Here is a 27038-nt window from a genome sequence, read left to right on the forward strand (position 1 = left end):
GACCCTCCAAAAGCTCAAACCCCAACTCCAGAAAAGGGAGTTCTTAGAAAATTAAATCATAGTTTAAAAAAAGCTCTAGGGTATTTGAAGCAGGATTTAGTAAGAAATACGTGCATTTGCAAATAAATTCAATCATGGAAGCTTCACTCTGCTGCTGACTATAGACAGAGGGAGCCCAGCTCCACAGGCACAAAGCTTTATTAAGTTCCAAGTTTCCCCCATCGCTGGTGTCGTGAGAAGCTGGATGAACCACTGTGGGTCACAAGCAAAGCCATCTCAAGTCGGGCAGGTGTAAGAAGCTCCAGCAGCCCTGATTCCAGGGCTAAGTCACCATCAGAGCCTGCGCGCCTGCTTCATGCTGGGCCAGGGACTGAGCTGGTGTCGACTGCAGCTGCTTCAGCCCCTGTGTCCTCCCAGCCCTGCCCGGGGACCAGAGCAGTGACAGCCAGACACTGAGCTGAGCGCAGCAGCAGCCCAGCAAGACTTCAGTTTGAGCTCAGACCTGGCCCTCTTGCCCCCACACTGACCCTCGTGGAATGACTTGGCTTCATTTCTAAACCAGCATTAAGATCAGGCGTACAAAGCAAACGGACAGAGGTAGACAGACCCGCTATTTGGGAGTTTTGTTTGGGAGGTGATGGGGGGCACGAGCTGATGTCAATTTTATACATTCAATGTTTACTACAATTGCATGGTCTATCATCATGGAAATTTCTGTGAATTAAAGAAATATTCCCAATTAGTATATACAAAATGCCAACTCCTGTGTAGTACCGTGACTCTACCTTCCTTCATTGGCATTCTTCCCCTTCTAAAATGGCATTTTCAATTTATGCCCCCTCCTCCTCTCTCACACATACTCACATACACTTTCAGTATGAAATATGAAAAGTTTTACTAAATTTTCATATATGAAAAGTTTTACTGAATTTTCCAGCTACCCATCCAAATAGCTATTCTTCTCAATGATACTGGTATTAGAAAGAGCCAGCGGAAGCCCTTCCTCTCTCAAACCACTCATAATTGTTTTGCTTTATTCTTAAGCAGAGCTCAAAGACAATAAGGCAAACCCAACCGCAATGCTGCTGCACTCTGTCTTGCTGCAGGTCTGACAGAAGGCTGATGGGGTTTCTTTCTTTTTTCACAGCCGGACATAGGGTAACAGAGGCTTCTCTTAGAGCCTGATGTGAGGTAAAAATCACTCGAGGACGTCAGCATTCCCAAGCACAAACACTACTGTAAAGTTACAGTTACACAAGATCCTCCTGCCCCGAGTCCTGGATTTCAGCCACAATGGTCTATGAATTTGAAATAGATTTGGGTCAGAATTGTATGGTTACATGCAGAAACTACAAGTCCAATTCTGCTTCTGTGCCCCTGTTACCTCTCCCATACCGAGAGTTAAGCCAACAGCAGAAAAAATAATTTTAATGTTTGCTTTGCTAATGCTTGTACAAGAGTTTGAAAGAGAAAAATAAGTTTCAAAACTTTAAAAAGCACTTGTAAGACTTCCATTGGCATCTAGCTTGCATTTGTTCCTTCCAACCTCATTTTATGTCTTTTTTTCTCAAATGAACCTTCCTAAGAACTTCATGTAACTGCAGGACTGTCCACTTAGGTCTTTCATCCAAAATTTCAAATGAAACCTCTGGTAGACAAAAGAACAACCATTCTTCACAAACATCAACACATATTTTCCCAAGGAATAAAAGCAAGTATTACATTTTTTTCAACTAAAAAACCCCAAAACCTAGTGCTGCTTCAAAGATCAAACCAGAGTGAAATGACTGTAATCTAGCTGGTGTAAAGCAGATAACGCAGGAGAGATTTTCTAAGTTAAAGTTGGTAACAACTACTTGTATTTCATAGAATCATTGAATAGTTTGGGTTGGAAGGGACCTTCAAAGGTCATCTAGACCAACCCCCACTTTGAGCTCCAGCATCACAATGGAAAAGCAATTCAGTATTTTAAGGATACAATTGAATAAAATGGAAAACAAGCAGAGAAGTCAAAGATTGTTTCCTGCAGCATGAGCCGCTCCCTGCAATCCGTGGGATTTTTCTTCACCTCTTCACTCACATGCATGTTTGAAATAAAGCAGCTCATGAAGACTACAGTTCTACACAGCTTTATTGTATTGCTGCTTTACCCACAGGACTACTACGGAAAGCAGTATGTAATTCATTAGCTGATGAAGTTGTATCGTGAGTATGCAGCAAAATATCATGTTATATTGATCTGGGGAAAATAACAAGCTGCTCTGGTGAGGACACTTGAGCCTGCGAAGCTGGGCCTGCCAGAGCCAGTGCCCAGGAGGAGCGTTTCACGCTTCTGCTCAGTTTGCTCATGTGAACTGTTCCATACTCACTACAGCAAGGGCCGTACCCAGCACCAGGGTTTTCGGCTGTGACCAGCAAGCAGCCTGATGAACAGCACATTTGCATGGTGCTGTTGTGTTGCTGACGGAGCTGAAATTTAACATGACGTTCTGTACAACAGGACACTAAGCCAACTGTTAGGAATATCTCTGACAAAGGCATTTAGGCAGGCAAGGAAATAACGAGTACCAAAGCTGGGAAAGACCACGTATAGAGGTATGAAAGCAGAATTCAAGGTAAAAAGACCAAATAACATGATAAAATTATAAACCTGGTACTGTCACATCTGCGGTATGAGGTTTTATTGCCTGAGTTGCAGCTGGAAAAATCACAAAACAAAAGGCAGGAGAAATGTGGAGGGGGCAGAGAGGTGAGGTTCCTTCCCATTCTCCTTATGCATACACATGTATTCAAAGGGAAGTTCATGTTATTACATTTTAAAAAATATATGTATTTTGTTATACATACATACATATATATATATAAGATATATATATAAATATAAATATAAATCTATTTCTCCTTGGGTAAGAGCTTGATTGTTCATACAAGTAGTTCATTAGGAATTTACTTTATTCTTTCTTCTAGGCAGAATAAAACAGATCTTTTTTCGCAACCTCAGATATGTTTCTTAGAGAGCATTTATGAATATGCAACACATTTTTTCTTCTCCAACAAGAACAGATATAGGATGTACTTAACAACTTAAATCTTATTTTATCAACAATCTGCATAGGGGGAAATCTTAGTATGATGGTTTTGGCTGTTCCTTAACTAACAATTTTGTATGAAGTAGCAAACATTTTTGTTGATTTCCTTGCTTCCATCACAAGTTTTTCCCTACAGTCGCAGATAAAAGCCTACAGCAAAATCAGATGGCAGATCAATCACTTGCTAGTTAGAAAAGTTACATTGGTCAGAACTTCATCTTCTCAGAGCTGGAGTCTACAGTCTGAAGGACCACCTGCCTGCAGGTCTTGAAAAAAGCACACTTCCAGTATTTTACAAACAGTTTCATCAAACTTTCCAGCCACCCATCTAAATAGCTATTATTTTTCATCTAAATTGATATGCCTTTCAGGAGAGACTACTTGGGCTTTAGATGCTCATTTGCAACCACCCACATTAAATATTTCTGCTCTTTCAGAATGCACACTGACAGCGACTGAGCAGTGACAAGAGTTTTGCAGAATCTGAACAGAATAAGCACTAAAGCCTCATGATCTGAATATTATCTGAAGAGTTAGGACTGACAGATTCATGACCAACCACAGAAGTCCTATTAATCTGTAAATACCAATTTCCTTGAACTTCCTCTGCCTCCCCTCACTATCAGAAAGAATACAGGAAACACATGAATAATTTAGAAGTCAAAGCAGCAATTAAACCCTTGAGTCCCATTCCAAAAGATCAGATCCTAATTTTAGTTCATCAGCTACCCAGGGAAGTTACATCTGGCTCAAGAAGCTAGTCACAAATGAATGAAGGGAGCCTGGTCTAGACTTCTCGTTCTTCAAACCGATTTGGCAGTCACCTAATTCTCAAATTTAACTGAAAATAATGTGTAAGGGACCCCACCAGATCATCTAGTCTCTACTCTTGCACACAGTCAGAATCACCTGCAATGCACTATTCCTACACCCTGCATCTCTTCAAGACACTTCCCACTGCTTCCCTAACAATTATTGAGCCTTACAGTAAGCTCATCTTCTGGTTAGAATTAGTTTTCTTCCATTTCCCTTGCTGTGATTTAAGGTCATCACATGCACTTTCTTTGAGTTTACCGGAGCCTACACCACAATGCAGCTTTTTCTATATCTCCTGTAACTGTGAACATGGCTTCTGTAAAAATGTTGGGTCCTTCTTCAGGTCTCTGTTTTCAAAACTAGTGATCTCTGTGCTGCTCTCCTCAGGACACCTTTCCTGATATAGGGTGATCAGAGCTCAGCCCAATACTCCAGCAGAAGACTCTCCAGCTTCAGAGGAATGATTACTGCTCCTCTTTACAGAAGGGCTTTCCTATTTATATACCACAATGCTGGCTTTTACGGTGTGTAATTGCTAATTCATGCTCAGCTCATGATTTACTGGAAGATGCTTTCGTGTTTCACACGATTTTCCACCTGGATTGCATTTTATTTTTCAGACCATTTCTCCAATGTAACGGCCTTTTGATTCTAATCCTGTCTTCCAGTGTAACTGCAGAACTTTCCAGTTTGACATCATCAGGGATTTTCATAAACATGTATTTTACACCCCAGACCAGAAAAAATTAATCATCTCCCTTGTCCTCTAATAAGCCACTGACTGTTATTTTGAGAGTGCAATCTCTCTGCCAAACCGATACTTAAAAACTTTCTCCGTTTCTCAGGCATCTGTGCCATGTACAGTTTAAAACACTTATTTAGGGAATTAAGAGAGCCATCCATAATACCCCAAGTTCCACTCTCCTTTTTAAGATGGAAATGTGTTTGCCTTTTCTATGTTTTCTATCTCCTGTGTGCTTTCAAACAAGTATTCTACTAAGCTTTTTTCAAATTAGTTGCAGCTCATGATATTCAGCTAAATATTCCTGTGACTAGCTGAAGCAGTGTAATTTATCTATACTACTCCTTTGCTTAGTTGTCTCTCCACCAACAATTCAAACAGTGACAAAAAATGCACTACACAATACCTTTTTGACATAATCTTTTCACGGCTTTTCAAGTTTGTTAGTTCTGTCTCAGAAATATCCTTTAGTCATTTTCCTGTTTCTGACTTACTTCTAGGACTTTCAGTTGTACCAGATTTTTATTTTACTGGCTTATTTTAAACCTTGTTTTTTTTCCTCATTATTTTTATGCTGTTATTGTGAACTCTACAAGATACTTTCACCCTTTAAAATCTCAGCAAATTAATGTCTTATTAATCAGAAAGAGCTCAAAGTCTTTGTAGGTGTTTTTATCATCTGCCGTGATCAGCACTTAGCAAGAAGTACCTGGACCAATCCCTTCTCAGCCCCAAATGACTCTGTCTTTTACAGTCAAGTCCTTTGCTTTGTATGTGGACAACTTCACGTGCTCTTGAATGTTTTTCCCACTTGATTCTCCTCATTTTAAAGCATAAAGCAGACCCCTCTGAATTTTGTCTCTTATCACTACCCTGGTTTATGGCAGGTACCTCCTACACTACTGACCTCAGCATCAATGTACATCGATCACCTCTCTTCCCTTCCTCTCTTGCCAGCCTCTCCTGAAGGATTTATACACTTACATGGCACTACTCCAGTCAGGCAAAGTACTTCAACAAATCTAACAGGCCAAATAAGTAATGAGATCATAAACACTTAAGGTTTTTACCAGTGAAGTTTATCCTAGGCATGTTCAGACCTCAAAAGTGTGATACCAATCCCAACAAAACCCACGAGCCTCTTTATCCATGTCAAGGACTCAAGAATATAGGCATTCTTAGGGCACACCTACTAGATCAGAGCCCATTTAAAATTTGTTGGTCAGAGACTGAGTGTTCTTATATTGAGAGACCATTACCTGGACCAGACTGTACTTACCCACGACTTCACAGCTAAATGGTAAGAACATCTACTTGGAAGAAAAAGGACTGTACTTCAGCAAGTATTTTTTGTAGGTTATGTTGTTGTTGTTGGGAGTGGGTGTGTTGGGTTTTGTTCTAGTGGTGGCTTTTTGGTTTTTGTTTGTTTTTATTCTTAAAGCTAGGTATACAGTTAGCATTCACTTTTGAAGGAGTTATTGGCAAATTCCTGTTGCGAAATACGCTATAATTCCAAAAGAAGTGTGCTCATATAGAAGCTAAGTGGGAAGAAACTGAACCAGATTCTTCTACAGTCTTATAAACTAGAGTTATTCAAAGATGTTTGCACGGCACAAATATAATTCAAGCTTATGTGACGCAAAACAGAATGTTTTACTATTATACTGTGGTCTACATTAGTATTTTCACATCCATTACTCAAGCAAAAATGCCAGAGGTACCTCAGAACACAGCTCAAACTTTATGTCAGGTAACAGTGAGTTAAACAGTAATTTTTATGCTAAGTCAACAGAAGCAAGCACAGAAGTTTCATTTAAAAAATCCTTTACAAATATTGATCTATACTGATCAGTCAATTCCACAGCCTCTGCTCAAGTTAAAACTCTTTTTCCCATGCAGGTATATGTGGAGTATCTGGGAAGAATGTTTCTCCTAAACCATTCTAGAACAGGTATTTTATATCGATGTTGTTTATGCTCATGAAAATAATTAATATAACTCCTAAAAAGAAAAAAGTTCATATACAGAAGGCATATTTGCATGACATTTGCACTCCTTCCTGCACACAGTATAGTAATCTTTACTGATTAAAGTTTACTTCACAATCAACGTATTAAAATTGTTTTAATGCATAAAAAACCTCTTATTTTACAGACAGTCTTAACTACAATAACAAATTAAGGTAACTGTTCTCAAGCCAAAAAGCCTGTTAGTGTGCCCACATCATCTTGAGACACACCAGACACAGGAGGCCAGTTAACCCCGTTTTCGGATTTCAGGTTGTAATCAGGCTCCTGAAGCCCCCTAGGAAGAGCTTAATTGCAAACCAAATTGGAGTCTAGACTGTGGAGATGGTTGTTGGCCCTTTGTACTTCTTACTGGCTTATAATTCTGAACTTGTGAAAATGCCTACAAGATCACGTAACCTGAGCAAGTGAAGCCGTTAGCTGTACTAAGGAACTTAAAGCAATAAAACACCAGAGCTTTATGAGCACTATTCAGTACCAAAGGTTTTTTTCAAGCCTCATAGCTAAAACAAACTATGGAACGACTGTAAACTTATACTAGACATTTGGTACTTTCTTGAATGGGTAACTGGTTGATGATGAGAATAAACATCCTCATGGAGAACTAAACATCCAGAAAGGAGATCTGAAAAGGGCTGGAAGGAACTTTGGACCCATGCTATCACAAATAACTGTATTATACCATTTGTTCATTTGTTATGCCCTACTGCATGATGAACTTCAGTTCTGCTTACTCTGGGTAAAAGGCAATTCCCAAATCTATTCTGACTTACAGACTAAGTTTATTCATTTTTTGGTGGCTGTTTTGTCAAGGCCTGGCACAAACCCAGAAACTCCCAAACTTCAGAAATTATTCTGAGCCACTTCATCACCATTAACTTAACAGAGCAGCAGGAGTCAAAAGATGGCTAGAAAAGGCCTGAAAAAGTCCAATTTGATTCTCCTGTGCAAGCAGGAGACATCAACTTATTGACATTGGGAAAAGAAGCTGCAATAGCAACTAATTTAAAGGAGGATCAGAGGATAAATGAAGAAGAAGGAAAATGAGGAACTCTGATTCCCTTCAACAAAAAGGCAGGTAGCTTTAGTTTCAGCAAGAAAAAGGTTAGCTTTCCCATACACGCATTAGCGTTTCAAACTTGTAACTGAGGAGCATACAGTTACCCAACGCAAGCTGGGTACAACTCTTCAGTTGAAAACAGAAAAAATTCCTCCTAATGTAGATACCACACTGCTGAGTATGTGGAAGCAGAGGCTGATGAGGAAAAGAAAATATAAGATGCAACTTATTAACTATCCAGACATCATCTCTGGGCTGGCTGCAGAAATAATTTTAGAATAGAGACCAAGAACAACCATCTAGTCCAACTGCTTGACCACTTCAGGGCTGAGAAAAAGTTCAAGCATGTTAAGGGCATTGTCCAAATGCCTCTGAAACACTGACAGGCTTGGGGCATCAACCACCTCCCTGGGAAGCCTGTTCCAGAGTCTGACCACCCTCTTGGTAAAGAAATGCTTCCTCATGTCCACTGGATGCCAGATGGAAAAGCTCAGCACGTCCCTCCCCACAGTCCCTCCTCAGGAGGTTGTAGAGAGCAATGCGGTCACCCCTCAGCCTCCTTTTCTCCACACAAACCCAGAGACCTCAGCCACCCCTCATGGGGCATTCCTTCCAGCCCTGCCACCAGTTTTGGTGCCCTCCCCCGGAAGCATTCAAGGACCTTCATTGTGCTGGTCAAATATTTCTTGTCAAGAGCAGAGGGAGCTCACAGCAAGAAGAACTTGGATATATTTGGTTGGAAGGGATTTTTGCTATTCAACATTATTTAGTCTATGGCTACAATGACCTGGAAGAAAACTTAGAGCTTAACGCGTAGTTGTAGCGAGGCCTCCTTACAGTACTGTGGTAGCGATGGATATTTTACATTCATGTTTTATTTCTTTTTGTTTCTATGCTGACAAGGAACATTTTAGTTTCCAGACAATTAAGCCTTTCTACAAATCTTTCTTTCCTGAAGTTTACATCCAACAATTCAAACTCTTCTACTTTGAAGTAACTATAACTCATATTGCAAAGACTGACTTCAGATCTTCCTCTTCAAAATTTTAAAATAGGTTGGAATCAAAATCAGTAATATCTTATTACTCAAACTTTATGCACATTTTAACATATTGAAGGTAAATCAGATAAGCCAAAAACCTAAGATAAACAGATTTTAAAGCCACATGAGTGTACACATGCATATATTTTTAAAGGTATGCAAGATGACACTGTAACGCCTAAAGATGGTTAATTTTTCACAGAATCACAGAATGACTGAGGTTCAAAAGTACCTCTGGAGGTCATCATGTCCAGCTCCTCCTGCTCAAGCTGGGCCACCTAGAGCATGTTGCCCAGGATCTTGCCCAGATGTCTTTTGAGTACCTCCATGGATGGAGACTCCACAAGCCTCCTGAGCAACCTGTGCCAGAGCTAGGTCACCCTTACAGTGAAAAAATTTTTCCTTATGTTCAGATGGTACCTCCAGTGTTTCTACAAAACTCTATTTTTCTAGAGAACTATACAATTACAAATGTTTAAATTGAACTGTCACATGACAAATTGCTGGTTATCAGCCACCAGCTGCAAATTCTGTAATTTTATATATCCACATACCTCTTCAAGCTCTCCTGAAGAAACAGGATTATCCTCGTACGTGGGGAAATGGCACCCTGCTTTACAACTGCAAAACCTGGCAGTCTCCTCACGTGGCTCCACTATTCTGCAGTTGACTTTAGAGCTCTCCATCGCCCTCCCATCTAGAGATTCTTTCATACTGCATTCTAAACAGGGATCTTGGTTTCCTACTGGCAACATCCCCGCCGACTCTTCTTGGGAATCCAGTGATGTTTGCGCACTCTTCTCCATTCCAGACTTTTTTAATCTGGGAAGAAATTTTCCAGATTCGAGCTCTGATTTTCCATAATAATGCCCTTCTTTTTCTGCATCTTCTTCCAGAGGTTTGAGATCTGCTTGTGGATCCTCAAATACATCTACTTGAGAAGACACAGCAATACCTCCCTCATCTTTTTCTGACTCAAATTCTGACTCGCTTCCACCACCTGGAGAAAGTTCAGATGCAGAAATGGGGCGAAAGTGAGTCCTTGGAGAAATCCGTATAGCCCTGTACTGCGTTCGATCAACACCACATATCCTGGGGTGTAAAACCTCACTGTCTGAATCAGAGCACAGAATTGACTTAGGTTTAAAACTAGGGCTGAAAGACGCAATTCCTTCTGGCTCAAACGAACACTCTACATGAAGAACTTGTGAAAATGGATTGTTCAGGTCAAAGGAAGAGAATGAGTATTCAAGCCCTGGTTCTTCAACTTGAAAGTTACCACAAGCTCCCAGTAAGTCTTCATGGAAGATAAAAGAAAACCCCTTATTTAATCCGTTATCTCCACTCTTTGATTGCTCATTCTGTTCAAATGATACAAATGGCCTCCATAATTGCCTATGACCAGGGGCAAAGCTATTACCTGGAGTCATAAAAACATCTGTACCAGCTATTGTCACTACATCAGAAGCTGCACATTGTAATAAGCTCCCTTTTGAGTGACCAGGTGGCACCACTGCCCATTCTCCATCACTGTTAAATGTTTTGAGCTCCCCATAAACACCACCAAGTATAAAGGAGTTTTCTTTATCCTGGTTAACATCCCATGGTTTTGATGGTGTGGTATAGTCACCACCATCTACTTTCGACAAATCATTGGAGACAAACGCTCTCTTCTCTAAATTCTCCTTTTGACCTTCCCAAAGGTGATATTCTGATCTCTGCACTGCTTTATTGGGCTCCTGCAGGGTTTCAACTTTTGCTTCTGTATCCAAACAGCAGCAATAGTTATTTACATCAGTTGAAAACAATTCATCTTCTATTCCTTCTATTTCTACCATGGCTGCAGAATTTCTGTCTGTCATATTTGTCCAAATATCTTTAATAACCCCTGAGCTGTAGCCATCTCCATGTGGACTGCTTTCACTACACCCTTGTGTAGTTTCATAGTCTTTACTTTCTGCTTTTTGTTCTAGCTGAATACCACAGACAGATTCTAGCTTAGATTTCTTTTTGAAAATCAAAGTGGGCATTTCTCCTAATGTTCTAGCTTGTTGCTGGCAGGTTTCTTCTGGCAAAAAATCTAGAATTTCTTCATCTATATAACTTGAAGACACTCTAGGAACTACATAATTCATATCTTCTGCATTAAATTGCGTGGATTCTTCATATGGAATATTTAAAGTCTCATTGTCTGAACGTGTTTCTTCTGAGTGTGACCATGGACTACAGGTTCTCGTTGAAAGATTGGAACAGTGTTCATTTTCATCAAAGGCACTATTTTTGGTCCATATTAGCAATCTAGACTGTGTTTTCCCAAGAATATTAGCAGTGCTACTAGAATCTGCATTTTCATTTCCCAAGTTGAGTGTTTCAAAAGAAAATGGTAAAACAGAGTTACTGCATTGCACTTCAAACACTGAAAAACAAGAGTTTATACCAGACCCTTCATTAATATCTGAAAAGAGCTCTTGATTGCCAGCAAGCATGTGTGAATTAAGCATTGTGCTGTCTAGGATGGGGGAGAATCTGATCGGAGAATCTCCTCCAAAACTTTCCCCATCTGCATCACCAGAACTAGAAGATGAACAGCACTCCCAAAATTGAGCTAAATTACTAAGGTCTTGCAAGAACCACCCTTCAGCACCAACAGAGCTGGTCGAATCTGTCCATATTGCACTTTCCCCTTGCAACTCCATTCCATCTAACACTATGCAACATTCTGCCTCAAAATCAGTTTTTTCTTTACTCTTTTGTCGAATCATATTTAAAATCCGACTCTCCCCTTGCATCGTTTCTGAGGCACCAGGATCCAACATGGATTGATCAATATCCACTTCATAGAAGTGTGTTAGTTCTGACAGATGAACATCATCTAAATATTTGTCGTCCTCTGGTTGAGAACATATTGAGGTCCCAGCGAGGTCAATATCCTCATTTAGAACTGCAGGCATTTCTACAAAGTGACCATCGATGAAAGTACCTGCTGCGAGGTATGTTTTATGAATATTATTGTTGCTAATACAAAGACCATGCACTGATTCAGACAGCTCTTCTACAGCCTCTGATGTTACGCCACATATATCTTCTCTGTTGCGGTACGTAGTCTCCAGCTTGCTTTTCCTGCTAAGAGGAACGAAGTACTCTGTGATCGGCTCAGTGTACCACAAGGGTTCTTCTTTATATTCCTTTTCATTTCTGCTGTCTAAATACAAATCTTTTCCATCGCTACCACCAGCTTCTTTTCTTCCGATTTCTTTTAATGGCCTTTTACCTCTTTTGCACAGCTGTTTGACGGACCCGCTGCTACTGCTGCTACTGCTTCCGCTGTGGACTTTTCTATCGGCCTTTTCACCAGATTTCACTGCAAGCCTGCTTTGCCCATTACGCCCTTTTTTGTTTCGAACCTCTCTTGTTTTGTGCCTTACTTTAATGCATTTCATTGATGCCTTGTATTCACCTTGATTACCACTAGAACTTGAGCCAGCCTCACTGGATCCAGATGACCAGGAGCGAGGACGCATCTTTCCCTCAGACTTATGTCGGACTTGCTTTTTGTACAGAACAGGCTTCTCTTCAACAGTGTTGTTACTAAACTTGTTTTCTTTCTCAATTTTACTTTTCTTCTGCTGGGTTCTTTCCTGTACAGTGGCAGATGCTTTATTACTTCTGTCTTTAGTTACTTCACTTTCACTATTGCAGTCCTTTGGAGAAGATGTATCCGTGCTAGTTGGTGGAGCAGTGGATGAAGATGAGGAGCTAGAGTAAGAGCATACTTTGGATTTATTCCATACAGTCATAATTTCCTGCAGGCAAACTGGCTTTTCAGAAAGAGGAGGAAATGCTTCATAGTACCTGAAAGCAAAACAAAAAGGTCACACTCAGTTGGTAGAACTTCAGACAGGCGTTAAGAAGTATTATTAAAGCACATCAAAATACTACCAATCGTAAAAAAAAAAATCTAGTTTGTTCTACACATGCACATGCCAGTTTATGTGAATGATAAAAAGGGCAGATTAAGATAATATTTAAAAGTGCTTATATTAATATATGTTTAAAAACATACTGCTATGTAAAATAATTCCATTTTTAAGGAGCACTAAACTTCACTGTAGACAGAAATTATGGATGCTTAAAGCAGTGAAGGCCTGACTCCAGATTTAGTAGATATTGTAGCAATTCACTACGGTCATCTTAAACATGTTTGATTTAGAGTAAAAATGAGGAAGATCTGAATTGCAGTCAGTTCAGTCCGTTCAGTTTTTTAAACTCTCCTTTGTGAAATGGGACACTACCTGTTAAGTTCTACACAGTTTGATTGTCCAGTTGTTTTAAAAAAAAGCTATTGCAAAAAAAGAGTCATCCTTAACAGCTTCGTGCAACAGGGACAAGATTAAAATACATTCGGCAACGTCTGAAATAGTAGGTGTTTAAGAATAAAGAGATTTATACTGAATCACATATATGTCAATGAAAATCTATTAAAAAGCATTCAGAAGTAAATTAAGTTAAATGCACATTAGCACAAACAGCTCCCTGAGTAAGTATCATCCATTTAGCAACACATCTACCAGACTGTTGCTACCCATGGTTATTATTAAGAGATACAGAAGCAGTCATATCTCCAAGAAAAGTCAGTGATAAAACTCCTGGGTACTTCAGTAACACCGGACTCTGGTTCTTGGTAACTAGTAGACTACTCTGGTTATAAAGAGTTTAAAGGTTATAAGTTTCAGTCTCCCATTTCTGGAACAGAAGACAAAAAGTTCTGAACAAGACAGAACAAGGGGTGATGGTTTTAAACTAAATGAGGGGAGATTGAGCCTAGAGATGAAGAAGAAATTCTTTTACAGTGAGGGTGGTGAATCCTCGGCCCAGGTTGCCCAGAGAGGTGGTGGATGCTACACCCCTGGAGACATTCCAGGCCAGGTTAGAAGAGGCTCTGAGCAACCTGATCTGGTTGCAGATGTCCCTGCTTATGACAGGGGGGTTGGACTAGATGACCTTTGAAGGTCCCTTCCAACACAAACTATTCTATGAACCCAGGAAACTGATTCTCTCCCTGCAAGTCTAATGTGTCAATTAATGCTGTTTTAAAGGCTTTTCATTTGTCTCGTTGACTTCATCTGAAGGAAACTAAAATACAGTATGGTTTAAGTTCTGCAACAGTCAAAACAAAGCAGTCAGGACTTTGCCAGAAATTAAACTAGCCCGTGGTACCAAATATCTGTATTTGAACATACAAGATTAACAAAAGAAGACAGCAGGAAAAAAATGTAATCCTTAATACCCAGAAAACTCCAGATTCCCCCCAGGTTAACTTCACTGTGTTAGAATACAGGAATAAAAGGAGAAAAGCATCTTAGATAGTAATAATAATAAAAAAAATGCATACATTTCTACTTGATCCTTTGCTGTAGGAGATAAATCAGTCTCAGGAGACAAAGAGCCTTCTAACTTTTTGTGAATCTTCTCCTCTGTTTTGGAAGAAAATTCCAAATACTTAATAGAAAAATTCAGAAAGCCGGTGTACTTTATAACAGTGTTTAACAAAAAGCACAAGGATGTATACCTGTAATAGTAATAAATTTCCATAAAAACTGTAAATAACAGAACAATTTATAGTCTGGTTATTATACATAAAGAAATTACAAGTTATCACCCAAGATTCAAGTTTTTCACAGTTGTCTTGTTAAGCCCTGCAAATGTCACCAAATGTGACTGGCCAGCAGCTGCGTGCAATTTCACGGTTGGCAATTCCTCCAATAGGAGACTTCCTATTAAATTTTTACTTACTTCACACCCAAATTCTAATCTCCTTGCATTGCTACATACAAGAAAAGATTTAAACCAAAAGCAACTATTTAACTAAATATTTTGAGGAACAGTTGCCCACTGAAAGGAAGTAACCCTGCAGTAGCTGCTGTGCTTTGTGTGGAGGTAAAGGCAAATTTCCTGCATGAAAGGTGACTCTAAGGATTCCTAATTCTTTATATTAAAATCTGTAAAATATATTAAAAAAAATGCAGTGAGATACACATTCATTTTACTTTTTTTCATAATAAATAGTCAGCATCACCTTGGCTCAGTAAGTAAGTGTCAAAGCATATCACTATGCAATATTAAGAGACAACTAGAATTACTGTTTAAAAACAGAAAAAGATAATGGAAACAAACATGTTTTAAGCATGTAAATATTTATCCCTTATTTATTGCTATTTATATCACATAATAAGCATATTAATTTTATTGCTATTGTCAAAGGTGGCTGCTATGTGCTTGAACATTTATGTGCGAATGAACTGTCACTGGAGACATCACAATTTTATCTTATGCTCCCCGCCCTAAACTTGACAACATAACGTCCTAATTATCATTCCCCTAAAGCCTGCAAATTTTAAGCACAGCACTCCATGGTGGCTACCTAGATGCTTCTCACAGGAATAGTTGTTAATACCATATAACAGTTTCGAGGCCCATCTACTCTTTGCAAATATCAGTACAGAAAAGGAACGGAATAAATACTTTATTTTGATTTATTTTGGTGGGGAGGGGGGATGCTGAATATGGAATATTCACTAAAAAGGCAGACACAGCTGGATATGAACAGTTACAGCTTTCCATGAGGGAAATTCCATTTGTGAACAGCTATTTCTTAGGTAAACAAAGCATACTAGTACAGAATTGCTTCAGCTACTTGAATGAAATTATTCAAAATTGCATGGTGTGTATTAAAAGCTAATGAATTAACAGCCTGCTCCCCCACTCCTACGTCTCAGAATGTTACACCGCTGAAATATACAATATATGGCCTGAGAGTTTAAGATGATTTCCTCACCTTGCTTACTCTGAAGGTCTTTCAGTCTGGAGCAAAGCTCCTCCACTAGCGTTTCAATCCCAGAGCTCTGCACAACAAAAACAAAGAGCGGGTGGGGAGGAAAGAAAAAGCAAAAATCAATACTGTAAACATATCTTGTCAGAGATGTATTTTTTTTTTGTATGGTAACTACAGGTTAAAAAGCAGCAAAAAATATTACTAGGTATAAATCCATTCCTATAAATACATTAATTAGAGGTCAAAATGATTCCATGAAACATGTAGATACATTCATTCACCCAGAGGTTTCAAACGACGAGTCACATTGTTGCATTATTGTATATTCAAGATTTCGCAAACTCTGCAAAAACTGTCACATTTACTGCAGTATATCACTTAGAATTTAGCCAAGAGCCTCATGAGAAAAGTTCAAGAATCAAGGGATCACTAAGATGCATTTTAAAAAGCTAAGCCTGACCCTTTCCGTCGCAGTTTATGCCTCTGGTAACAGGACCATTAAAAGGGTTCTGAAAATCAGGAGTGAAGGTGAAGAGAACAGAATGGAGTCATATACACAGGGGTGGCACGGAGGGAGAGGAAAAGCTTCCACCGCATCTTCATGCAAAACTTATCCCATAGTTTTGCAAGTTTACAGTGCCCAGATTTTTATTTTCTAAACATTGTACTGTTTGCTCAGGAGAGCAGAGGGGGAAATAAACAGCTTATTCATCTGTAAGTCTTTATTTCCCTTCTTTATTCTTCCACATAAACTTTCCGTACACTCAAGCTTCCTTTTAAATCCCATTTCAGTGTTATTCTCACATGCTGCTGCTTTTACCATCTGCCTAGACCTGCAAGCAATTCTGGACAAAGCAACAGCAGCAGAACAGCAAATTACTGAAAAATAAAGATACAAATAAAGTGATACAATATACGACCAGCCATTCCATAGGAGAAAACCCTGTGCTGTTCTAATGGAGTAGAAGTTGAATTCCAGTCAGCAAAATACTACATACCAACCTACAGCCTGAAATGACCATTCCTGTTGGAAGGAAAACTAGGTGAGGTGAGTACTGTGTAGATATTTGTGTTCTTAGTATTTCGATGCTCAGGGATCATGTTTGGAGATAAGACTTTGCAATTTCCGTAAGTACAAACACAAGGCAGCGATCCCAAACAAGGGAGGGTGCACCAAGTCCCTGCACATTACCATACAGCTGGGACCAGTGACGGGGAGAACTGCGCGGCTTCTTGTATCCTGCTTTCCTCAATATCGACACCAACACCTTGATCCTATCACACTTGGGAGATTCTGAGACTTGTATAAACCTCCCAAAAAATTGTCTCACCGGAATTTGACATGATCTTGTGTGCATATAGTAATGGAATATGCATTCTCTCCAAAGATAACGCGGACCAAGTATCAAGTTACAGAAATGTATAAAAGAGAAGTTTGATTTGCTGTGTGACATGGTGGTATAAAGATTTAATTTTTCCAAGATCTAAGTGTTTCTCCTGTCTCTTCACTACTGAATAGAAATTGCAGAAAAATGTTAATATGTGTTGCTAAAGCACAAGAAAATATTATGGAAAAGGGAATACTAATTTATACAGCAAAACCAGCTTGTTTAACTCTGTCACAAACATACACTTGAAAAATAATATACTGAAGCAATGACTTACATGCTAACTTCTAAATTTTAATTACCTGCAGTCAAGTGAGAAAGCAGTTTTCTACTCCTATCTGCATTGCTGCACTGACGTGCTAAATATAAACCTTTATGCACATACTTAACGGAGGATGACTTAGCAATATTAAACTTTAGAAGGCATCTTCTCTATCAGCAAACTTACCAACAGAAATTAAATTGTTTGGAAAGAACCGAGCATCACAGCAATATAGACAAAGCTATGTAGTTGTAACAATTGTCACTTTATGCCTATAGGGCTCCTGACTCCCCCTCCTCCTCCTCCTCCCAAAAGGGCAGCAGAGGAGGAGCTGGCCTTGTTTTTGCCTCGCTCTCCCAACTGTCTAATCCAACCGACACCTGCAGCAAACGCTCAATATAGATCCACTTCCTTAACTTAATTATAACATGATGTAAAAATATAAAAATCATCCCCCAAACCAGGAACAATATGCTCACCATTACACCGAAGAAGTGAAAACTTTTGGAAACTAAGGCTTCATTTCCTCCCGTACCATGAAACTAATACTGGAGTCAGCTGACGGGCTGCACGCTGGCCGGCCCGGCCCGCTCATCGCCCTGGCACTGGCTTCAGAAAAAATGAAAAACAAATAAAAGGGCTGGGGGGGCACTGTTCAGAATGCCAAGTCTCCAGGGACCACTTGCTCAACCTCTTACTGCAGTATATAAAAACAAGCTGCAGACTTAACGCCTCGACGAGATTCAGTTACTGTGTTTTTTCGTTGTTTTAGTTAATGTGTTGTAGTCGCAGCAACCCCATTGCCAGAAAGTAAGATATTGCAGGCGCTGGCTTGGTTCACTAGGACACAGACGGTTAACAAAATGAGGTGATCTGCCTGACCCTCTTTGCTTATGTTCAAATTTAAAAACAGTAACCAAATAGTACAAATACTGGAGTACCTTAAAAACATTTTTCCACATGGAAGTGCCTAATTATGATTGCTTTTGTAATTCCAACACAAAAGGCTTATATCTCATGATTATCTGTAAGGCCATTTAAACTACTGACCCAGATTTCTACTAACCCTTTTCTCTTGTTCAAACTACAAAGGGCAGCACATCATTGTTTTAATTTATATTCTTTATTTTGCACAACAAAACTTCCTCTATACCAACCACGTTTTATTCTGTTCTACTGTTGCCAACGTATTTCTGTTGCCTTCTCCTGCTTTAACTTACAACCAGTTCCATCAAAAGTCGTTCTTTTTGGCTTTTCATCAGCTGGCTGAAGCAAGGGAAGGATTACATAAAGGATAGGTGTTATGTTACTGGCACAGGAGTGATGGTGCTAACAGATAAATTAAGCTCCTGAAGTCACCCAGCATGAACAGAACAGCCAATCTGACTGCTGGAGTTACAGGACTCTAACAGCCGGTGTCTGGCTTACTGACCAACACGACTCCATTCAGAGCCAAATTAATGTAGTTTTGCATAACGAGGAATGAGGGCAATTAAAAAAAACTAAAAACTAGCAAACGTCATGCACATTTGTGTGTATATATATATATATATATGTAAATTTTTTTACACACATATATATGTAGTGTAAAATGTTAAATAAAAGATCTTTAACATGCTCTTCTTTGGAAGCAGAGCACTCAGAGATGACAAGTGGTAACTCATTAGCTTAAAGCAATGCGATTGCTTTTGCTGTATGTTCACACCCCTGTATAGCTGCAGAAAATGTTCTCAGAGTATACTAAATCTATAAATTTAACTACTTCTGAAATATTTTTATAAATTTAAAATAATCAGTTTAATTAATCGTTAACCATGGAAACAAAATGTGACATACATCAAATTCAAATCCACTAAAAGCCGTTGCTTATGTTAACAGTGGGCACTGACTTGCATGTTCTGAGAGTTTTCAGCGAGCAGCTGTGGAACATCAGCTGCCCTCAGATTTTTGACCAACCACTTTAATTCTCGTTGACATTCACCTCTGCTAGCACTTTACTTCTGAACGCTGGAAACAAGCACTGCGCAGCCACCACCCAGGAGATTCAACAAGTTTTTCCTGAGTTTGGTCACAAACATTCATGCAGCACTATTATCTCACGTACTTATTCTATGGAACTCAGGACATCATTAGTCAGCACAATTTTTCATTTTCAGAGCTTTTACCCCTTCCTGTCACCCAGCAATGATGTCTGGTTATGGCTCTTGTATTCCATCCAAGAACCGCCATGCAAATGTGTACTTTGTTCTGCAGATCTGCACATATGCAATAGCCAAAAATTCTGGACCAAAAAAAGGAAAACAAAGTTGTGATAGCCAGTATTTAAGAATGAGCTTTCCACATCTGACCTACCAAAAATATATATACAGAAACCGAAAAATTCCATCAGATTATACACCTTAAAGGGAAGGGCTGTTTTTTGGTGTTTTGTTTTGAGGGGTTTGTTTTTTTTCTTTTTTCTTCTAGCCAACAGCTTCCTCCAGAAGCTTTGAACTGTGTACTGTAAATATTTATTAAATATGGCTTGTTACTTCAGGCCTGTAAGGTATGAGGAAAGTCCCTTGTTCCTCTTTTCAGCATTTTGAGAAGACACAAGCATTATACTTCATTTTACTTCAACAATTAAAATAACAACTCATTTGCTTTTTGGGTTTTGAGAGCTTTTTAGCTTGCACTTTTAAAACAAATCCTCATTTCACTTTCCCAGATGCACAGAATTGTTTCGACTGGAAAGAACATCCGGAGATCATCCAGTCCAGACACCTGCTGAAGCAGGATCAGCTAGAGCAGAATACAGACACTCTTTTTGCAGAATACGAGTTTAAACAATAAAGAACTTAAAATAAATCAATATATTCATAGTTTCAACTCACTCTTTTAACAGGTCACAGGACTCTCTGACAGAGATGGCAACCTGGCTGCAGTGTACCAGGCCTGTTTTCTTGGCCCGGAGCCCGTCACCAAGAGCAGGATCAGGTAGCTGTTCTACATGAATCAGCTGTTAAACCACATTAACTGAATAAGGCACAAAATGTGATTCATTGCAACCACACGTCTATTTCTGTACTTTGTAGGATGATGAGAGCTAGATAAAAGTCTAGGTTTTCCTTTTCTAACATTGTGATGCAGTATAACTCATCTGATTACAAGTACTCACAGAAGAAGTGCTCAAGAGAGGGACTAAAAAAACCATAAATCCCTAACCCCAAGATGACTACATAATGCATAAATAAACAAATCAATGAAAACAGCAGCCTCCTTGGGATGTTCAATCAAGGTCAAGTTCAAAGGAATAAAACAAGGTTCCAGTTCGCATTATGGGGTTTTCCTCCAGTATAATAAGGTGGTGACCAGTATCTAGTGGAGTGCCTCAGGGGTCAGTACTGGGGCCAATATTATTCAATATATTCATTAACGATTTGGACGAGGAAATTGAGTGTACTATCAGCAAGTTTGCTGATGACACTAAGCTGGGAGGAGTGGCTGACACGCCAGAAGGCTGTGCTGCCATCCAGTGAGACCTGGACAGGCTGGAGAGTTGGGCGGGGAATAACCTAATGAAATTTAACAAGGGAAAGTGTAGAGTCCTGCATCTGGGCAGGAACAACCCCAGGTTCCAGTATAGGTTGGGAAATTACATATTAGAGAGCGGTGTAGGGGAAAGGGACCTGGGGGTCCTGGTGGACAACAGGATGACCATGAGCCAGCACTGTGCCCTTGTGGCCAGGAAGGCCAATGGCATCCTGGGGTGTATTAGAAGGGGGGTGGCTAGTAGATCGAGAGAGGTTCTCCTTCCCCTCTGCTCTGCCCTGGTGAGACCACACCTGGAATATTGTGTCCAGTTCTGGGCCCCTCAGTTCAAGAAGGACAGGGAACTGCTGGAGAGAGTCCAGCACAGGGCAACGAAGATGATGAAGGGAGTGGAGCATCTCCCTTATGAAGAAAGGCTGAGGGAGCTGGGTCTCTTTAGTTTGGAGAAGAGGAGACTAAGGGGGGACCTTATTAATGTTTACAAATATATAAAGGGTGAGTGCCATGAGGATGAAGCCAGGCTCTTCTCGGTAGCAAACAATGATAGGACAAGGGGTAATGGGACCAAGCTGGAACACAAGAGGTTCTGCTTAAATTTGAGAAAAAACTTCTTCTCAGTAAGGGTGACAGACACTGGAACAGGCTGCCCAGGGAGGTTGTGGAGTCTCCATCTCTGGAGACATTCAAAACCCGCCTGGACATGTTCCTGTGCGACCTCACCTAGGCGTTCCTGCTCCAGCAGGGGGATTGGACTGGATGATCTTTTGAGGTCCCTTCCAATCCCAAACATACTGTGATACTGTGACGCTACAAACCATTTAAGAGTATGTAATTGTACAACACCTTTTTGACCCTTCAGTAGTGAGAACACAATTAAATCTCTCTCTTTTGACTTGAATATATAATGATTTACAACAAAGGCATTGGACCAGTCAGAAAAACAAATTCTATCTACTAACTTCTCCTTTGGAGTTCACGAGTGCTTGATCCATGTAATCTTCAAGAGATGGGTGACCTCAGAATACCGATATCCAAGCAGACAAACCGATGTAATTTCAAAAAAATTTCAAGCAATACAAGAGCACTAGCTTTCCCATAAGGAATTAAAATACTTCTTGCAACTCTCTTAGTCCTGTGTTCTGTACTAAAGCAGCATTAGGAAAGGTAAATCACTTATCTAGGATAAGGCTCAGATTTCAGAGCTGTTCTTTACTGCTTCACACCACACATTCTCACAGAGAGAGATAAAAGCACATTATTTACTAATTGTAGATAAAAAAGGTCAACTACTAGCTCAAATTAACTTAAAACAAACACCTGTCCCTAAATGTAGGTTACTAGAGCAGCTAATCTGATTTCTGTTATTAAAAACTTCATTCTTGTAGCTCCCATAGCAGGCTACACTGAGTAAAAAGTTATCCCCCCAAGAAAGGATAATTCCTCTCTAGAAACTATCCTTCTTGATTATTATTCATCGCTTATAAACAAACACCCTGACTTCAAAGCCAGAAACGACTTTACTATCCTTGTAAGCAAGGCTGCTGCAAGATTCCACTTAATCACAGTATTTCAGCTTGAGGATGATGAAATGTTCATATCTGTATTGCCAACAAAAGAGCAGAAACTTTTTAAAGTGTGTTCCAACCAATTATGCAAAATTTATGTTCTGCATCAAGTGAAACGCAGAAAGGATGCTTGAAATTTCCTCAGTAGGTAGGTTGACATGTTCACTGAAATCTGCTGGTGCTTATGGTCAGAATTCATAATGGATCCCAATTCAAATTTTTGATGAAAATGATTGTAGTACATTAAGGAAAATTATAATCAAATAACATTTTTCCATGATGAAACACAAGGCATTATTTAGGAGACCTCTGTAACTAACTTCTCTGCCCTTTTCATGGCCATGGTTGTTTATCTGTCTGAAAAACCGGGCCTCCTTCTTCCTCCAAGACGTGTACATGCAAACTGACTTTGTGCCCCAGACTCACCAGACAAGCTGCTGCCAAGAGAACTGCCTGGCCCCTGTTTGCTCCCAGTACCTCTGGGAGCCCATGCAGGGTGAAATAACTTTCAGTCACACCGAACACCGACTTTCAGCCTCCAAGACAAAACAATCTATACTATAGGAGATATTGAAATACAAGATAGACATTAATTTACTTTTGCTGGCTTGATATAAATTTAGGAAGCAACTTTTGTGTAGATTAAGGTCTCAAAAAGAACTTCTCCAGTTTGATATATACTTCTATAGCAAGAAAACTCATATAAAAATTTGAAAAAAAATAAAACTTTTGTCAACGTCCATTAAAGTGACTATTATGCTCAGGGTAGCAGCTTCAGTGACCTGACAAAACGGATATGTGGCACTATGAATATCTATTTAAATGCCAAAGTCATAAGGAAAAATGAATTGATTTATTGTAATTATTTTATTCTATGATGGTTACCTTGGCAAGACGAATTCACTTCAGCTTTCTATATGGTATCTGAAGTTATAAAACACAGGCTAATACAGTTTGCCAAATTCAATACCACATAGCTTACTTAGTATATGAATAGAGAAAGAAGGAAAACCTTTGAAGCCAATGGACTGGATAATACAGAGCCAATACAAATTCTCTCAAACCATTACAAATTAAATTAGCACAGAAAAGCCATGACTGGTTGGAAATAATCAAACCTGATGGTGCCTTCTCACAGAGGCAGACAAGTGCCAGCAGTCCTGGCTTGATTCTATTTTGCAAAACATACATCTTGTCTAAAATTCTTCTCAGCTCCTGAAAAATTTTAAAATCCTTTCCTAAATAATGCCGTGTGTTGTAGGAACAGCTAGTACACCCCTTTGAAGAAGGTCAGTTGGGTGCAGCCTAGAAGAAAGAGAATATTCACTGGTTTTGTGAACTGTTTTTTTTTTTCATGTTTTTGCTTTAATAAATTCAGACCTTTCAACAGAACTTCAGCATTTCATCTTTCTGATTTGTTAAGACAACTTTTACAAAACTTGCTTCACTCTTGTACTGTCCTTTACCTTCACATCAGCCGTGTTCATCCCAGCACTTGGTTACCCTCCTAACAGCGCTTTTCACTAACATTCTTCACTCATTTTTACAAGTCAAAAGAATATTGGGCACTGTCTTTCCAAATCTTTTGTTCATGTCGCTTCTAGTTATACGAAGAATCATAACTAATTGATTAATCTGGCCTGATTAGGAGCTTATTTATTCAAGTAAGATTTATGTGCAGAGCTGTAGTAGCTGCATGGAAAGATTGACAGTTCTGTACTTAAAGAAAGATGACAAATGCTAAGAAAACTTCAACAGAATCTTAGCTTAGACACATCTCATATTTGTGCTGAAAGTAAGGTACATTTGAGATTAAGATTACTGTTTCAGTAGGGCCACACTGGTTCCCCTAAGCACTCCCATTTGATATCAGAAGAGCCACATTTCCCCCTCATAATTCAAAGTAAGCAAAGCCAATGCTCCAGATAACAGCATGCCCACACACGATTACATTTCAAAGAAATTACTGTCATGAAGTTTCACCAATTATGTTTCAGTGTTGCCTCCAAGCAGTAACTTCTTAGAACAGCGGGATGGAAGGCACTGTTTGCTTCTGTCAATACATTACAGCAGTGCTCTTTCAAAATTCATTATGGAGTCTATTAACCAACACTAATTCTAACTTTAACACGTTGTACGCTGTTTCATATGGCAGTCGGCAGATTTTGAGAGCCTGGTTAGCTCAGAAAGGGACCTTAGGACATGCCTGAGAGGTCAGCAGCATCAGACACGGGCACGAGGTCACTGATGTGCTGCGGAACGGTTTACATGAAGTGTCCACCTATAAGCAGAGAATTTTGGGAAAAGTCTGGGAGATGTGTTTTCATCAGTGCATAAAATAAGATATTATACACACAAAGGAGTCTCCTTTGCTCATTCTTAAAATGCCCTCATACGGTTCAGCAGAATAGACAGACATCAACTGCTTTAACTGAGACTCTAGCACCATCTTGGGGTAGAATTTCACATGTAGTACTACAAGTGTTCCACGAGTGAACTAAATAATACAGGAAATGCAACAACACAGCTGAAAACCTGCTTACTCTATCGAGCAATGCAACTTTTAGCTGAAAACTAGTCAGTTAAAAGGTACCTAAGTCTGCATTAAGTAGTAGGCAGGCAACATGAGTAATTTCAATACTACTATGAAATATACCTACCGAAAAGTTTCACACTTATCAGGCTCAACAAGTAACCTCTAATTCCAGTCTTGCACAAAGAGTATCCACCTTGTAAAAACACAACACAGGCGAATTTCTCAACTCTTACTTTTTTACTAAACTTCTGAGTCTCAAAGATATTGCTGTCATGTTACTGACAAGTTTCAATATGCAAATCCAAAGTATTTTACAGACTTTCAAAATTAAGAGGCTTTAAGGAAAAAAAAAATCTCAGAAACTATACACGAACAAACTGACCTTCTCAATTTTAGGTGTACCAGACAGGAATTAGAAAACAACAAAAACTAACTGAAAAAAAAAAACATTTAATGATGACAGAAACAGCTGTTTTTACTTAAAACTTGAGGCAGTAATTTCAGGATAAAATTTCCTATTTTCTTCAAAGGACTTTATATAAGTACTCCCCAGACATAAACAGTTTTGGGTTTTTTTACCCAACATTTCATTAGAAAGGATACTCCTACTTTATGAGTTAATTGCACATCAATGTTTTAAAATTTCTTCTACAATTCAGTGGGATAAGAACTAAGATAAAATCTCTACTCAAGGTCAGTATTAACAAGCTCTGTAAAATCTAAACAATTCTTTCTATAGAATTCTAAACAATTTTTCTATAGAATATAAATTTAGCTCTAAGTGATGCCTCCTTGATTTTCAGCTACGTGAAGATGCACCAATAGAGTGATTTCTAAAGCTAAAAAAATCAATCATCAGTATTACTGTGGTTTATGCACTAGACTACTACTTTCTGTTGTTCATAAAATGAGCATACAAAGATTGCCATTTCCTCAAAAAAGACATTACTTCTTACAATTATTTCTTCATATTTTCTTCATATTTAAATTAACTTTTACAGTAGTCAGAGTGCTGACTTCAATGTTCTGTAACTAGGAGAACAGAGCAAATGACCAACAAAATTATATTTTGCATCACGTTGTTAGGATAAGTAATGGGAAAATGGGACTTCAGAAATCTCCCTATTAGTCAATTAGCACTTTAGTAACTGAACGAATGGTCAAGTAGCTTCACAGTCAGGCAGTGTAGGGTGGCAATGCCGTGGCAGGTGGTGGTGGTGGCAACAAGCACACAAATCAGCCCCGCTTCCTTCGTTATTGGTGGCCAAATCCCTTCCTTGCTCTGGCTGGTACTAGTGCCTCTGCTACAAATCTGACCAGGAAACCTCTCTGTGTTAACATTTCCTGCACCTCAGCCAGGTTCATCTCACAAACTGATTCACTTTCCCAATCCAGTTTTCCACACAACCACACGACTGTTTGCGCAAGCACAAACTGTGGCTAGGAAGCCATATGGAGCAATAACACAACCAGACTGCACAGGCGGGGTAGAGTTTCTTCTTACACTAGTGACAGATCAGAGTCTCTGTAGTTCTGTAAACTAGAAGACAGACTTTCATTTCTGCAGCCTGAATAATCTCTTTGGAAAACTTTCATTGACCTGTGCTACAGATTATTTTTTCTTCTTAAATATTTCCTTGGATGGCCTCTCCCTTTCTCCACTTTTCTTTTGAGCTACCTGGTATCTGCTGCCTCTGGCACTTTCCCTTCAGCCTGCTGCCTTCACCTCTCCTCACCTTCTCCACTCAATGCACTTCCAACTCCACTTCCACTCAATGATATAACGTGCAAAGTGAACACTGGCTACTACTACACATTGCATTTTATTTAGCAATTCTGGATTGCACATAGAGCAGGCACAAAGCAAGATGGTTTTCTGCCCAAACATTCCATACCTTGCTGCTCATACACAATGCAAAGTAAATTTTAAGACATATGTTTAGGCAAAGCTTTGTGGTAATTTCAACACTAAGTGGTGCATTGCAACTGTCCCTGACAAGAACAGGTAAGGGGTTACAGAAAGGAAAGCATGACACTACGCAGTACATTTCTTTTGTGAAATCCTGCTGCCATACACAGATTTCATAATTTCCTAAAGAAAAATAAAGAACTCTCAGAGAACTCTTGTGGAACTTGCATTTTAAGAAG

General features: G+C 39.3%; 1 protein-coding gene across 2 annotated transcripts in view; it reads right to left on the reverse strand.

Annotated features, from left to right (window-relative positions):
- KIAA0232 (KIAA0232 ortholog) overlaps positions 1 to 27038 on the reverse strand; it is a 73399-nt gene that overhangs the window by 6970 nt on the left and 39391 nt on the right. The window contains exons 1-4 of one of the 2 annotated variants that reach the window (XM_065062602.1): positions 17738 to 17812; positions 15612 to 15678; positions 14169 to 14250; positions 9331 to 12628 (exon numbers count right to left, since the gene is read on the reverse strand). In XM_065062602.1, the coding sequence (XP_064918674.1) occupies positions 9331 to 12628; positions 14169 to 14250; positions 15612 to 15678; positions 17738 to 17740 (3450 nt within the window). In that variant the 5' untranslated portion in view covers positions 17741 to 17812. Of the gene's footprint in view, positions 1 to 9330; positions 12629 to 14168; positions 14251 to 15611; positions 15679 to 17737; positions 17813 to 27038 lie in introns of those variants that run through there. The other variant, XM_065062601.1, reaches the window with a different exon arrangement.

The sequence above is a fragment of the Columba livia genome, chromosome 4, assembly GCF_036013475.1.
Source record: "Columba livia isolate bColLiv1 breed racing homer chromosome 4, bColLiv1.pat.W.v2, whole genome shotgun sequence".
Classification (NCBI taxonomy): Eukaryota; Metazoa; Chordata; class Aves; order Columbiformes; family Columbidae; genus Columba; species Columba livia.